At 42.5% G+C, this 15381-nt stretch overlaps 1 protein-coding gene across 1 annotated transcript in view; it reads left to right on the top strand.

Annotated features, from left to right (window-relative positions):
- The first annotated feature begins 5545 nt into the window (after window positions 1–5545).
- Window positions 5546–15381, top strand: part of LOC135518045 (neural proliferation differentiation and control protein 1-like) — a 45440-nt gene continuing 35604 nt past the window's right edge. Inside the window, exon 1 of the mRNA XM_064942874.1 lies at window positions 5546–5901. Coding sequence (XP_064798946.1) covers window positions 5808–5901 — 94 coding nt within the window. The 5' untranslated portion in view covers window positions 5546–5807. The remainder of the gene's footprint in view (window positions 5902–15381) is intronic.

Raw genomic sequence — 15381 nt, 5'->3', positions numbered from 1 at the left:
TCTCAGTTTTTCATTTAAGTTCAGTAGCCTACTTGTTTTACTGCTTTATTGTGAGGTTTGGAGACTGATAAAATCCTTTTCTTTCAGGGGAGAGTGGTGATAAACCACAGGCTTATAGCTAGGCCCAGTATACAGACCTGGTCACAGGCAAGGACACTTGATTAAGGTTTAAAACAAATCCCCAAATGTGATCTTTGATTTATTACCAACCTATTAGTGTTAGGATTATATAACAATTACTTTATTTGGTATGCAACATTATTTCCCATCCAAAAATAATGCAAACGTCTATCAACCCAAAGGCTGAGTGTTCAAATCTCATCCTGGACAACTTCAGCGTTTTAGAAAGTTAGGAACATCGTAAATAACTTTTTTTGCTGCTTTGCAACTACTAACATTAGCTAACATTAACCCTACCTTATCCTCTAACTCCTAGCCTAGCTAACGTTAGCCACAAAAAAATGCTATTTGTAATGTATCATACAAAATGGATGATGGATATCCACAAATTAATATACTATACCAAACGTAACATATACTAAATGGATAGTCCTGGATTGAGTTTTACTATGTCATGTCTACCCCTGGGTCCAGGTTATGTAAACTGCTACTCCTATTATTACTCTGGTGATAGTTTTAGTAATACATCTGTATTGCAGCTTATGCTTCCTACAATGGTCAGCAGGCTGCGCCCTCGCTCACAATCACAGATGTCCTCCCAGACCCACGTGTTCTCCTTGCCCAGTCTGGGCCACTCCAAACTAGAGGTCGACCAATTAATCGGAATGGCCGATTTCAAGTTTTCATAACAATCAGAAATCGGTATTTTTGGGCGCCGATCTGCCGATTTTATTTTTTTATACATCTATTTCATCTGTATTTAACTAGGCAAGTCCTGCCTTTCTTAAAATCAATACACAAGTATATATTTTTAAACCTGCATATTTAGCTAAAATAAATCCAGTTTAGCAGGCAATATTAGCCAGGTGAAATTGTGTCATTTCTCGTTCATCGCACGCAGAGTCAGGGTATATGCAACAGTTTGGGCCGCCTGGCTCTTTGCGGACAAATTTGCCAGAATTTTACGGAATTATGACATAACATTGAAGGTTGTGCAATGTAACAGGAATATTTAGAGTCATGGATGCCATCCGTTAGATAAAATACAGAACGGGATAAACGTTTTGTTTTCGAGGTGATAGTTTCCGGATTAGTCAAAGGTATATGGTTTAGAGAGAAATAGTTGACGCTTTATAATTCCTGTAATAACTTGCAGCTGAACTTGAAAGGGGTTCCTTCGTTATTTTACCGTTCATGTCTTCCATAGAGAATGTCTTGATCTACTTCAAATAAGGTCTGTGTTTCGTGCAGGCTTAAACCGCCTCGGCGTTTTGATACCCGTGTAAATCTCACTAGGATAATGTAACGTTTGTCAACGTATTTTCATAAATCCACTCTAAACATTTTTTTAATATTCGCTTATATTTAGCCAATATTGATCAGCATTACCTTGTCCTATGGATATCTACAGTTATAAAATTGGCAAGGTGGTGTAAGCCTACACGAAACACAGACCTTATTTTAAGTCAATCTAAAAAATATCCTATGGAATACATGAATGAAGGAGCCGCTTTTCAGATTTTGCTAGAAGGTGTCATGGGAATTATGACTCGCACTTTAGTAGTCAATTCTTACCATGCCCATTATTAAAATAGGATTTCCTGCATATAGAAATGACAGTTTTTGTTTTCAACATTCATCACAGGTAACTTCAACTCAAACAGTTGAGAGTATTTGTCTCCTAAGCAGACTCTTCAGTATCATTGTCACTTCAGAGCTGTGTGTGTTTTACAGATGGCAGAGAAAAGCAGAGCACCAGTGAGGGACTATTACATGGAATTGGCACCAGGGAAAGCAAGGTGTCTTATTAGTGATAAAGATGTAAGCATGAGGTCAGCAACGGCTAAATCAAAACATACCACCAACCTGTGGAATCACCTTAAGAACAGCCATCCGAAAGCCCATATGTATTATATTAAGTTAAAATAAAAGTGTTCATTCAGTATTGTTGCAATTGTCATTATAACAAAAGTGTGTGTGTGTGTGTATATACATCCATTTTTTATTTGTTTTATTTTTTGGTATTAATTGGTATCGGCTTTTTTTGTCCTCTAATAATAATCGGTATCGGCGTTGAAAAATCATAATTGGTCGACCTCTACTCCAAACCCCTTATCTCAAAGAAAAAGCACTCCATAAAATGTGAGCTTTTCAATCTCCAAACGTCTGAATTTAGAATGAACTTCATCTCCTCTGTCCTCTCCTTCACCTGCAATTTGTATTTATTATGGATCCCCATTAGCTGCTGCAAAGGCACACTGCCAGGTCTCTGACCTCCTTCCTATGCGCTGTCTCGTTGTTGGTGATCAGGCCTACCACTGTTGTGTAGTCAGCAAACTTAATGATGTTGGAGTCGGCCACGCGGTCATGGGTGAACAGGAAGTACAGGAGGGGATTAAGCACGCAGCCCTAAGGGGCCCCAGTGTTGAGGATCAGTGTGGCAAATGTGATGTTGCCTACCCTTACCACCTGGGGGTGGCCCGTCAGGACGTCCAGGATCCAGTTGCAAAGGGAGGTGTTTAGTCCCAGGGTCCTTAGCTTAGTGAATAGCTTTGTGGGCACTATGGTGTTGACTACAGCTCAGCGTTCAATGAACAGGATTCTCACATCGGTGTTCCTTTTGTCTAGGTGGGAAAGGGCAGTGTGATTGAGATTGCATCATTTGTGGATCTGTTGGGGTGGTATGCTAATTGGATTGGGCCTAGAGTTTCTGGAATGATGTGTTGATGTGAGCCATGACCAGCCTTTCAAAGCACTTCATGGCTATGGACGTGATCACACAGTCATCCAGCTGGGGCTCTCATGCAATGTGTCAAGGTTGCTTTCCTCAAAGTGAGCATATAAGGCAATTAGCTCGTCTAGTAGGCCCGTGTCACTGAGCAGCTCATGGCTGGGTTTCCTTTTGTAGTCCGTACTAGTTTCCAAGCCCTGCCACATCCGACGAGCGTCAGAGCCGGTGTAGTAGGATTTAATATTAGTCCTGTATTGATGCTTTGTCTATTTGATGGTTCGTCTGAGGGCATAGCGGGATTTCATATAAGCATCCGGATTAGTGTCCCGCTCCTTGAAAGCGGCAGCTCTAGCCTTTAGCTCGGTGCGGATGTTGCCTGTAATCCATGGCTTCTGGTTGGGAAATATATGTACGGTCACTTTGGGGACAATGTCATTGATGCACTTATTGATGAAGCCTGTGACTGAGGTACTATACTCCTTAATGCCACTGGATGAATCCCGGGAACATATTCCAGTCTGTGCTAGAAAAACAGTTCTGTAGCGTAGCATTCGTGTCCCTCTGACCACTTCCATATTGAGCGAGTCACTGGTACTTCCTGCTTTCCTGCTTTAGTTTTTGCTTGTAAACAGGAATCAGTAGGATATAATTATGGTCAGATTTGCCAAATGGAGGGCGAGGGAGAGCTGTGTATGCGTCTCTGTGTGTGGAGTAAAGGTGGTCTAGAGTACCCCCTCCCCCCCCAATGGATTTGTTTGGCTGCATTAAAGTCCCCGGCCACTAGGAGCCCCACTTCTGGATGAGCTTTTTCATGTTTGCTTATGGCTCCCGAGTAGCGCAGCAGTCTAACACACTGCATCTCAGTGCAAGAGGCGTCACTCCAGTCCCTGGTTCAAATCCAGGCTGAATCACATCCGGTTGTGATTGGGAGTCCCATAAGGCGGCACACAATTGGCCCAGCGTCACCGGGTTAGGCTGTCATTGTAAATAAGAATTTTTTCCTAACTGACTTGCCTAGTTAAATAAAGGTTACATTTTTTTTAAATGGCCTTATACTGCATGTTGAGTGCGGTCTTAGTGCCAGCATCGGTTTGTGTTGGTAAATAGACTGCTGCGTGTAATATAGATGAGAACTCTCTTGGTAGGTAATGTAGTCTACAGCTTATCATAAGGAATTCTACCTCAGGTGAGCAACACCTCGAGACTTCTTTTATATTAGACATTGCGCACCAGCAGTTATTATCAAATAGACACCCCTTACCAGACATAGTTACTCCTGCCAAAGCACGGAGAAGCCAGCCAGCACTATATTATCCATGTCGTCATTCAACAAAGTCTCTGTGAAACAAGATATTACTGTTTTTAATGTCCCGTTGATAGGACAATCTTAATTGTAGATCGACCAGTTTGTTTTCCAATGATTGCACGTCGGGCCAGTCTGAGCGTTCCCGTCACTCCCAGAGGAACCCTACTAAGAAGAAAGCACAGAAACAGCAGAACAGTCCTCCAAGCCATGGGCTAGGCCACTACTCACTCTATGTTATAGAAAAAAGGGTTTGAAAAGAGTTCTACGGCTGTCCCTATAAGATAGAACTATTTTGGGTACCATGTAGAACCCTCTGTGGAAAGGGTTCTACTTGGAACCAAAAGGAGTTATTCCAAGGGTTCTCCTTTTTTTCTAAGAGTGTATGGGGCAGTTTCCCAGAGACAGGTAAAACGTAGTCCTGGAATAAAAAGTAAGTTCAGTGGAGATTCTCCAATGAAAATGATTTTGGTCGAGGACGAGGCATAATCTGTGTCCGAGAATCTGCCCCTGTATCAGAAAAGTGTTCTGAGATAAGAGGGGTAACGCTTTGGAGGTCATATGTAGCCATGTGATAGGGGTTATTGTAGTGTTTTGGTAATGGTTCTCACACACTATGATCCAAACTATTCCCATTGGCTGCCATTAGATAGAAGGCCTGAAGTCTTTCAGCTGTATCAGCCCTGACAGTGGAACTCTAGATGTGCAGTGCTCCACCTGGGACCCTTATGAGACAGATGTCACCTTCCTCACCGGTGTTGACACCAACATTCACCCGATGCTGTACTCACTTTCTGGTATTTTGGGCAACACTTTTATAGCACAAAAATAGGCTATTGTTATTAACAATGTTATTTTCTCAGACAATAGAGAGGTTGGGTTATATTGATATTGTGATAGCACGTTAATTGACTTCTTAAATAAAGGGGTAATACCAGGGTAATAGTGGAAACTCAAAGGAGCTGCTTCGGCCTACACATTTTCTCTGGCATAAACATGGACTTTACATTGCATATCTTACCAACAAATATTTTCCCTCCTAATTCTGATAAGGCTATATCCTCATATTTTGCTGTATATATGGTTCCCAGAGTATATAATTTACAGTGTACAGTGATTTACATTGGTGAAGTGAAACGAAAAGGAAAAAAATAGTTAGCCTACGTTTTTGTGTGACTGGTAGTGGTCAAACCAGAGACAAAGGAATACACCGTCTTTGGTCAGACCACAGGCTACACAAGACACACACCTGGCGATCGCTTACCTGCCTGCGCTGTCTGTCAAAGTGCCCAAGCCTGTTTTGTAAACGCGTCATGACGCCGACACCAAGATTTGACGTAGCCTACCTCCACGGTTCACCCGTGCCCCTCCATCTAATCTCGCCTCTCTGTGTATGCTGAATTCCCCGCCTCCCCACTTTTCAACGAGCGCACCGCTATTTTTAGCACTGCCACGGATTAATGTAAAGTGGCGCAGAGACCGTGAACCGGACTGTCCACAAGCATTGTAGGACCTCGCTCGGCATAGGTGCATTCAGTGAGTTACTTGTCACGGAAACCACTTGGCACGGATTCGGAAATCGAGTGGGGGGAATGATGACAAACTCCATGTACCCGTTTCTGGCTTTCTTTTCCTAAAGAAGCATTTTCAAGGATGCTGCTTTCGAAGCGGATTGAACAACAACCCCGGCCCTCGCTGGTGGTTCTCCTATGTTTCATTCTCGCCACTGTCAGTGCCAGCATGCCAGGTAAGCATATAGTTTACTTCTAGGACAAATTAAACGGATTTTTTTTTAAGGCAGATTTATATTTTGTTTTGTCCCGTATATAATGATGATTAGCCTGTGCCCTATTAATGTCTTCACATTTTAAAAACAGCCCGCATCCAATTTGAAAACAACAAACATAACATTAAAAACATGACATTATTTGGTCATTTTATGGAGAGAATTGTCCAAAGGGCACTGAAATGTAAATGTTTATTTCTAATTGTGAGTTGAATCAATGAATTGTGTTTAACGCTCACTGTACTTTACTACTGAGTGCGTGACGGTAACATTTTGCTTCACTAAGAGTTGTGACATCTGATATGCAACAGGGTGCTGCTGCTCTCTACCAAGACAACAGTCTACTTTTAGTCTGGTTTACTAAGTCTAGATATGTCTCTGCGCAAACTAGCAAAAGGGATCGAGAAAAATACATTCTCAAGAATTCCCCACTAATTCCCTAACTCGTAATTTAAATTTCTCAAAGCGTTTCCGCTCTACAGTTGCACAGTGTATTCCCTAGCAAATGGGGTTCCCGAGTGACGCAGCGGTCTAAGGCACTGCATCTCAGTGCTAGAGGCGTCACTACAGACCCTTGTTCGATTTCAGGCTGTGTCACAAACGGCCGTGTTTGGGAGTTCCATAGTGTGGCGCACTATTGGCCCAGCTTCGTCCAGGTTTGGCCGGCCATCATTGTAAATAAGAGCTTGTTCTTAACTGACTTGCCTAGTTAAATAAGGGTTAAATAAATAAAAAATGGATGTGGTCTATATTATTTGATGTAATTCATATACAGTGCCTTGCGAAAGCATTCGGCCCCCTTGAACTTTGCGACCTTTTACCACATTTCAGGCTTCAAACATAAAGATATAAAACTGTATTTTTTTGTGAAGAATCAACAAGTGAGACACAATCATGAAGTGGAACGACATTTATTGGATATTTCAAACTTTTTTAACAAATCAAAAACTGAAAAATTGGGCGTGCAAAATTATTCAGCCCCCTTAAGTTAATACTTTGTAGCGCCACCTTTTGCTGCGATTACAGCTGTAAGTCACTTGGGGTATGTCTCTATCAGTTTTGCGCATCGAGAGACTGAAATTTTTTCCCATTCCTCCTTGCAAAACAGCTCGAGCTCCGTGAGGTTGGATGGAGAGCATTTGTGAACAGCAGTTTTTCTGTATGTATCTGGTTTCAGAGCTGGTCATGGGTGCACCTCAGCCACACTCAAGGTCCTAAACGATATCTTAACCGCCATCGATAAGAAACATTACTGTGCAGCCTTTCTCAAATGATTGCCTCGCCTGGTTCACCAACTACTTCTCTGATAGAGTTCAGTGTGTCAAATCGGAGGGTCTGCTGTCCGGACCTCTGGCAGTCTCTATGGGGGTGCCACAGGGTTCAATTCTTGGACCGACTCTCTTCTCTGTATACATCAATGAGGTCGCTCTTGCTGCTGGTGAGTCTCTGATCCACCTCTACGCAGACGACACCATTCTGTATACTTCTGGCCCTTCTTTGGACACTGTGTTAACAACCCTCCAGGCAAGCTTCAATGCCATACAACTCTCCTTCCGTGGCCTCCAATTGCTCTAAAATACAAGTAAAACTAAATGCATGCTCTTCAACCGATCGCTACCCGCACCTACCCGCCTGTCCAACAGCACTACTCTGGACGGCTCTGATTTAGAATACTTGGACAACTACATATACTTAGGTGTCTGGTTAGACTGTAAACTCTCCTTCCAGACCCATATCAAATATCTCCAATCCAAAGTTAAATCTAGAATTGGCTTCCTATTTTGCAACAAAGTATCCTTCACTCATGCTGCCAAACATACCCTTGTAAAACTGACCATCCTACCAATCCTCGACTTTGGCGATGTCATTTACAAAATAGCCTCCAATACCCTACTCAACAAATTGGATGCAGTCTATCACGGTGCAATCTGTTTTGTCACCAAAGCCCCATATACTACCCACCATTGCGACCTGTACGCTCTCGTTGGCTGGCCCTCGCTTCATACTCGTCGCCAAACCCACTGGCTCCATGTCATCTACAAGACCCTGCTAGGTAAAGTCCCCCCTTATCTCAGCTCGCTGGTCACCATAGCACCTCCCACCTGTAGCACACGCTCCAGCAGGTATATCTCTCTAGTCACCCCCAAAACCAATTCTTTCTTTGGCCGCCTCTCCTTCCAGTTCTCTGCTGCCAATGACTGGAACGAACTACAAAAAGCACTGAAACTGGAAACACTTATCTCCCTCACTAGCTTTAATCACCAACTGTCAGAGCAGCTCACAGATTACTGCACCTGTACATAGCCCACCTATATTTTAGCCCAAACAACTACCTCTTTCCATACTGTATTTAATTAATTTATTTATTTTGCTCCTTTGCACCCCATTATTTTTATTTCTACTTTGCACATTCTTCCATTGCAAATCTACCATTCCAGTGTTTTACTTGCTATATTGTATTTACTTTGCCACCATGGCCTTTTTTTGCCTTTACCTCCCTTATCTCACCTCATTAGCTCACATCGTATTTAGACTTGTTTATACTGTATCATTGACTGTATGTTTGTTTTGCTCCATGTGTAACTCTGTGTCGTTGTATGTGTCGAACTGCTTTGCTTTATCTTGGCCAGGTCGCAATTGTAAATGAGAACTTGTTCTCAACTTGCCTACCTGCTTAAATAAAGGTGAAATAAATAAAAATAAATGTTGGCCTGTACTGCTTGTTGAAGTTTACAAAGTAAGGCTTCAGGCATTGGGACAATGTTTACCATTAGGTGTTAAGGATGTATCATCATCCTGCTTGACTATAAACAGGCTGTTGAATGGCCAACATGTTCATGTTATGTAAGCCGGGTTCTGTCAAAGAGAATGAAAGCCAGGGATGTAAATGCATCATATAAACCAAACTGTATTTACATTGGCACCACTATTGTGTTCTGAGAGCTTCTCCACAGTAAAAATGCCGGCTGTCTTATTCAACTGGCTTCTGTTGATGAACAACACCACATAATAAGCATATTCTCTCTCAGGCCCTACTTTTAGCTGATTCTCCCTGTTGTCATCAGTGTTTTATTTTCAAATGTCAGGTTTGTCATTGCAAAGGCAGTGCCTTTGTGTGGTTCTCTGGCAATCTTGTCACTATTCAGTGATCCTGGAGGCTTGCTTGTGTTAGAGGAAGAGATTACAGTTTAACTGTTATTGCTAGTCACAAATAACATGCACGCACGCACGCACACTTTTGTGACCCAGATACTGTCCAGATTTTGCAGCACCTTTGGGGCCAGGCAGAGAGAGCAGATGGAAATAGTTAAGGGTCTGAACTGACACAGTGACAGGCCCACGTAGACCACTGACTTGCACTACTGAAGGGGTGTCTCTTTCTCTCTCTTTCTTTCTCTCTCTCTAACCATGTTTCCCTTGAAGGATTTATGCCAGTAAAGTCATGCTGTATGAAAAAAAGACCATGACAGGTTTGGTGGAAACATGAAGTGTTGGTACAATTTCAGAAATGTCAACAGACAAGTTGTTCATTCGACATGGTGGGATCTTTCTGTGTCGGTATAATCAGTTATGCAACAATTGCGGTGGGAACTCTTTCATGTTCAAATATTTATATCATAAACCATCATGTTGAAGTAAACTTGGAGTCACGCAGTGACATGCTATACATTGTACTACCACGACGTGGAAAAGCGTTATGCATTTATAGGTAGATGAAATAAGTTATGATGAACTTCATGGCGGTTAAGGGATGGACGGTGATGAGCTTAATGCAAATGTTCTATAACTATTGAGGGTTTTTACATGAATGCTGGTGACATGATGATCGACGCTTGGCTGGCAATTATCAAATAAAAATTATATTTCTCTCATTTATAATTCATCACATAACCTAGCCTGTCCACTTTGTTAGCAAACTGTTGTCTAGAGAACATGTGCCGAAACCAGATAGGGAAAGTTTGCTTTTAATTTGGTACATGGGAAACTTTAATGAGAATTTAGCTTTTTTTTTTACAACCAAATCTAAAAAAAATTAAAAGTATGTAAATGAATGTTATAGAAGGGTCCAGACACGTTTTCTTTACGATTTTAATTGTTTTTGAGAAACTTACCACAACCAAACTGACAACAACCAGGCTTGGATAACACTGGAGGCCCCTTCGGTCTCCACACAGTTGGGTAAAGTTGCTTTTAGTTATTTGTGCCGGTTATGTGGAACAACTTCCAGAGCTCTCTGATATGAGATGTTCTGGTCCCCCTTGATCAGTTCAGAGTAATGATTGGATACCTCTATGTTGATACATTTATTTTTCTTAATATGTTTTGTAATTTTGTATATTTACATAAAAAAATGAGATTTGGTTGAAGAAAACCAAAATTCTCCTTTAAGGCTGCGAGATTGACCATTCTGTTCAATTTTTAACAGTGAGGCGGAAACAGCAGTTCTTTACCTTTCTTGCCCCAAGTGAGGCTTTTATTAGCAAAAGTGAAGATAGCCAGGGAACTCTACAAATATTTACATAAGAAAATAACAAACTGGATGTTGCAACAGGAATACAAACTGAACCTAATAGAGCGCTTCAAACAAAACCCAGGCCCCAAATGTACTGTAACCCAGCAGCATGCCAACCAGTTCCCTGTTCAATCCCAAACAATGAAAATGACAGGGTTTAGATACACATACATTGTGGGTATCAGCCAATAGGATGAACCGTATCACATCATGATCAATTAACATTAACAATGCAGGAAATTCAATACAACATGTTAAGTTCATAAACATACACTATATGTTTTCACACCAGCACACATGTCAATAAAGCTGCTCCACTTGCTTTAAGCATAAATACAACCTGGGATATAAACATGTACATCCCCTGGGATAAGCTACTACCGCAGTACCATTCATTAACTATGCTCGCCCGAGCACCTTTTGGCCGTCAATTCTCAGACCAGGAAATAACCGGAACGAGGATAACAAGTTAAGAATCTACATTTAAGCTTAACGCTCATGATTTCATCTTCAAACATGATTACATCACAGTTGTACTTCCTAGTCATAAATACATGAGCATTAAGTTATATAGTGGGCGATGCACAACTATAGGTTTTGCGCACACAAACCCATTGACGGCATGCGACCACCAACTCACACAAATCTCCTCTCATTTGCAGGTGATCAAAAATCAAGACGTCGAAATACATCCCTAATCCCACATTATATTCAATAAATACATGTGCATCTCATAAACAGTTTCATAAACATTGTCTGGTTATTGATAATCAGGCCTAACTTTAGCTTAGTTGACAAGGACATTATCAGTGGTGTAAAGTACTTAAGAAAGAAATACTTTCAAGTACAACTTAAGTAGTTTTGTTTGGTATCTGTACTTTACTATTTTTATTTTTGACTACTTTTGCTCCACTACATTCCTAAGGAAAATAATGTACGTTTTACTCCATACATTTTCCCTGACACCTACAAGTACTCATTACATTTTGAATGCTTAGCAGGACAGGAAAATGGTCCAATTCAAATCCAATTTTATTAGTCCCATGCGCCAGATACAACCTTACAGTGAAATGTTTACTTACAAGCCCCTAACCGATAGTGCAGTTTCAAAAAATACGGATAAGAATAAGAGATAAAACTAACAAGTAATTAAAGAGGAGCAGTAAAAATAACAACATATACAGGGGGGTGCCGGTACAGAGTCAATGTGCGGGGGCACCGGTTAGTTGAGGTAGTATGTACATGTAGGTAGAGTTAATTATAGTGACTATGCATAGATGACAACAGAGTGGCAGTGTTGTGGAGAGGGGGGCGCAATGTGAATAGTTTGGGTAGCCATTTGACTAGATGTTCAGGAGTCTTATGGTTTGGGGGTAGAAGCTGTTTAGAAGCGTCTTGGACCTAGACTTGGTGCTATGGTACCGCTTGCCATGTGGTAGCAGAGAGAGCAGTCTATGTCTAGGGTGGCTGGAGCCTTTGACAATTTCCAGGGCCTTCCTCTGACACCGCCTGGTATAGAGGTCCTGGATGGCAGGAAGCTTGGCTACAGTGATGTACTGGGCCGTTTGCACTACCCTCTGTAGTGCTTTGGGGTCGGAGGCCAGGCAGTTGCCATACCAGGCAGTGATGCAACCAGTCAGGATGCTCTCGATGTTGCAGTTGTAGAACCTTTTGAGGATCTGAGGACCCATGCCAAATCTTTTCAGTCTCCTGAGGGGGAATAGGTTTTGTCGTGCCCGCTCCACGCCTGTCATGGTGTGCTTGGATCATGACAGTTTGTTGTTGATGTGGACACCAAGGAACTTGAAGCTCTCAACCTGCTCCACTGCAGCCCCGTCAATGGGAATGGAGGCGTGCTCGGTCCTCCTTTTTCCTGTAGTCCAGAATCATCTCCTTTGTCTTGATCACATTGAGGGAGAGGTTGTTGTCCTGGCACCACACGGCCAGGTCTTTGACCTCCTCCCTATAGGCTGTTTCATCGTTGTCGGTGATCAGGCCTACCACTGTTGTGTCAATGGCAAATGTAATGATGGTGTTGGAGTCGTGCCTGGCCGTGCAGTCATGAGTGAACAGGGAGTACAGGAGGGGGCTGAGCACGCACCCCTGAGTGGCCCCTGTGTTGAGGATCAGTGTGGTGGATGTGTAGTACCTACCCTTGCTACCTGGTGGAGGCCCGTCAGGAATTCCAGGATCCAGTTGCAGAGGGAGGTGTTTAGTCCCAGGTTCCTTAGCTTATTGATGAGCTTTGAGGGCACTATGGTGTTGAACACTGAGCTGTAGTCAATGAATAGCATTCTCACATGGGTGTTCCTTCTGTCCAGGTGGGAAAGGGCAGTGTGGAGTGCAATAGACTGCATCATCTGTGGATCTGTTGGAGTGGTATGCAAATTGGAGTGGGTCTAGGGTGGGTCTTTCTGGGATGATGGTGTTGATGTGAGCCATGACCAGCCTTTCAAAGCACTTCATGGCTACATACGTGAGTGCTACGGGTCAGTATTTATTTAGGCAGGTAACCTTAGTTTTCTTGGGCACAGGCACGACTGTGGTCTGCTTAAAACATGTTGATATTACAGACTCGGACAGGGAGAGGTTGAAAATGTCAGTGAAGACACTTGCTAGTTGGTCAGTGCATGCTCGCAGTACACGTCCTGGTAATTCGTTTGGCCCTGCGGCCTTGTGAATGTTGACCTGTCTAAAGGTCTTACTCACATCGGCTGTGAAGAGCGTAATCACACAAGCATAGAAGTAGTTTACCTCATCTGGTTGGCTCGTGTCACTGGGCAGCTCTTGGCTGTGCTTCCGTTTGTAATAGTTTGCAGGCCCTGCCATATCCGATGAGCATCAGAGCCGGTGTAGTACGACTAGATCTTAGTTCTGTATTGAAGCTTTGCCTGTTTGATGGTTCGTCGGAGGGCATAGCGGGATTTCTTATGCTTCTCAATTAGTCACGCTCCTTGAAAGTGGCAGCTTTAGCTCAGTGCGGATGCTGCCTGTAATCCATGGTTTCTGGTTGGGGTATGTATTGTCACTGTGGGGACGACGTCATCAATGCACTTATTGATGAAGCCAACGACAGATGTGGTGTACTCCTCAATGCCATCGGAGGAATTCCGGAACATATTCCAGTCTGTGATAGCAGAACAGTCCGGTAGCTTAGCATCTGCTTCATCTGACCACTTTTTTATTGATCTAGTCACTGGTGCTTCCTGCTTTAATTTTTGCTTGTAAGCAGGAATCAGGAGGATATAATTATGGTCACGTTTGCCAAATGGAGAGCTTTGTATGCATCTCTGTGTGTGGATGATAGGTGGTCCAGAGTTACAGTGCCTTGCGAAAGTATTCGGCCCCCTTGAACTTTGCGACCTTTTGCCACATTTCAGGCTTCAAACATAAAGATATAAAACTGTATTTTTTTGTGAAGAATCGACAACAAGTGGGACACAATCATGAAGTGGAACGACATTTATTGGATATTTCAAACTTTTTTAACAAATCAAAAACTGAAAAATTGGGCGTGCAAAATTATTCAGCCCCTTTACTTTCAGTGCAACAAACTCTCTCCAGAAGTTCAGTGAGGATCTCTGAATGATCCAATGTTGACCTAAATGACTAATGATGATAAATACAATCCACCTTTGTGTAATCAAGTCTCCGTATAAATGCACCTGCACTGTGATAGTCTGAGGTCCGTTAAAAGCGCAGAGAGCATCATGAAGAACAAGGAACACACCAGGCAGGTCCGAGATACTGTTGTGAAGAAGTTTAAAGCCGGATTTGGATACAAAAAGATTTCCCAAGCTTTAAACATCCCAAGGAGCACTGTGCAAGCAATAATATTGAAATGGAAGGAGTATCAGACCACTGCAAATCTACCAAGACCTGGCCGTCCCTCTAAACTTTCAGCTCATACAAGGAGAAGACTGATCAGAGATGCAGCCAAGAGGCCCATGATCACTCTGGATGAACTGCAGAGATCTACAGCTGAGGTGGGAGACTCTGTCCATAGGACAACAATCAGTCGTATATTGCACAAATCTGGCCTTTATGGAAGAGTGGCAAGAAGAAAGCCATTTCTTAAAGATATCCATAAAAAGTGTTGTTTAAAGTTTGCCACAAGCCACCTGGGGGAGACACCAAACATGTTGAAGATGGTGCTCTGGTCAGATGAAACCAAAATTGAACTTTTTGGCAACAATGCAAAACGTTATGTTTGGCGTAAAAGCAACACAGCTCATCACCCTGACCACACCATCCCCACTGTCAAACATGGTGGTGGCAGCATCATGGTTTGGGCCTGCTTTTCTTCAGCAGGGACAGGGAAGATGGTTAAAATTGATGGGAAGATGGATGGAGCCAAATACAGGACCATTCTGGAAGAAAACCTGATGGAGTCTGCAAAAGACCTGAGACTGGGACGGAGATTTGTCTTCCAACAATGATCCAAAACATAAAGCAAAATCTACAATGGAATGGTTCAAAAATAAACATATCCAGGTGTTAGAATGGCCAAGTCAAAGTCCAGACCTGAATCCAATCGAGAATCTGTGGAAAGAACTGAAAACTGCTGTTCACAAATGCTCTCCATCCAACCTCACTGAGCTCGAGCTGTTTTGCAAGGAGGAATGGGAAAAAATGTCAGTCTCTCGATGTGCAAAACTGATAGAGACATACCTCAAGCGACTTACAGCTGTAATCGCAGCAAAAGGTGGCGCTACAAAGTATTAACTTAAGGGGGCTGAATAATTTTGCGTGCCCAATTTTTCAGTTTTTGATTTGTTAAAAAAGTTTGAAATATCCAATAAATGTCGTTCCACTTCATGATTGTGTCCCACTTGTTGTTGATTCTTCACAAAAAATACAGTTTTATATCTTTATGTTTGAAGCCTGAAATGTGGCAAAAGGTCGCAAAGTTCAAGGGGGCCGAATAC

The sequence above is a fragment of the Oncorhynchus masou genome, chromosome 28 (assembly GCF_036934945.1).
Source record: "Oncorhynchus masou masou isolate Uvic2021 chromosome 28, UVic_Omas_1.1, whole genome shotgun sequence".
NCBI lineage: Eukaryota > Metazoa > Chordata > Actinopteri > Salmoniformes > Salmonidae > Oncorhynchus > Oncorhynchus masou.
The sequence above is the reverse complement of the archived record's forward strand: the minus strand, read 5'-3'. Positions and strand labels throughout refer to the sequence as shown.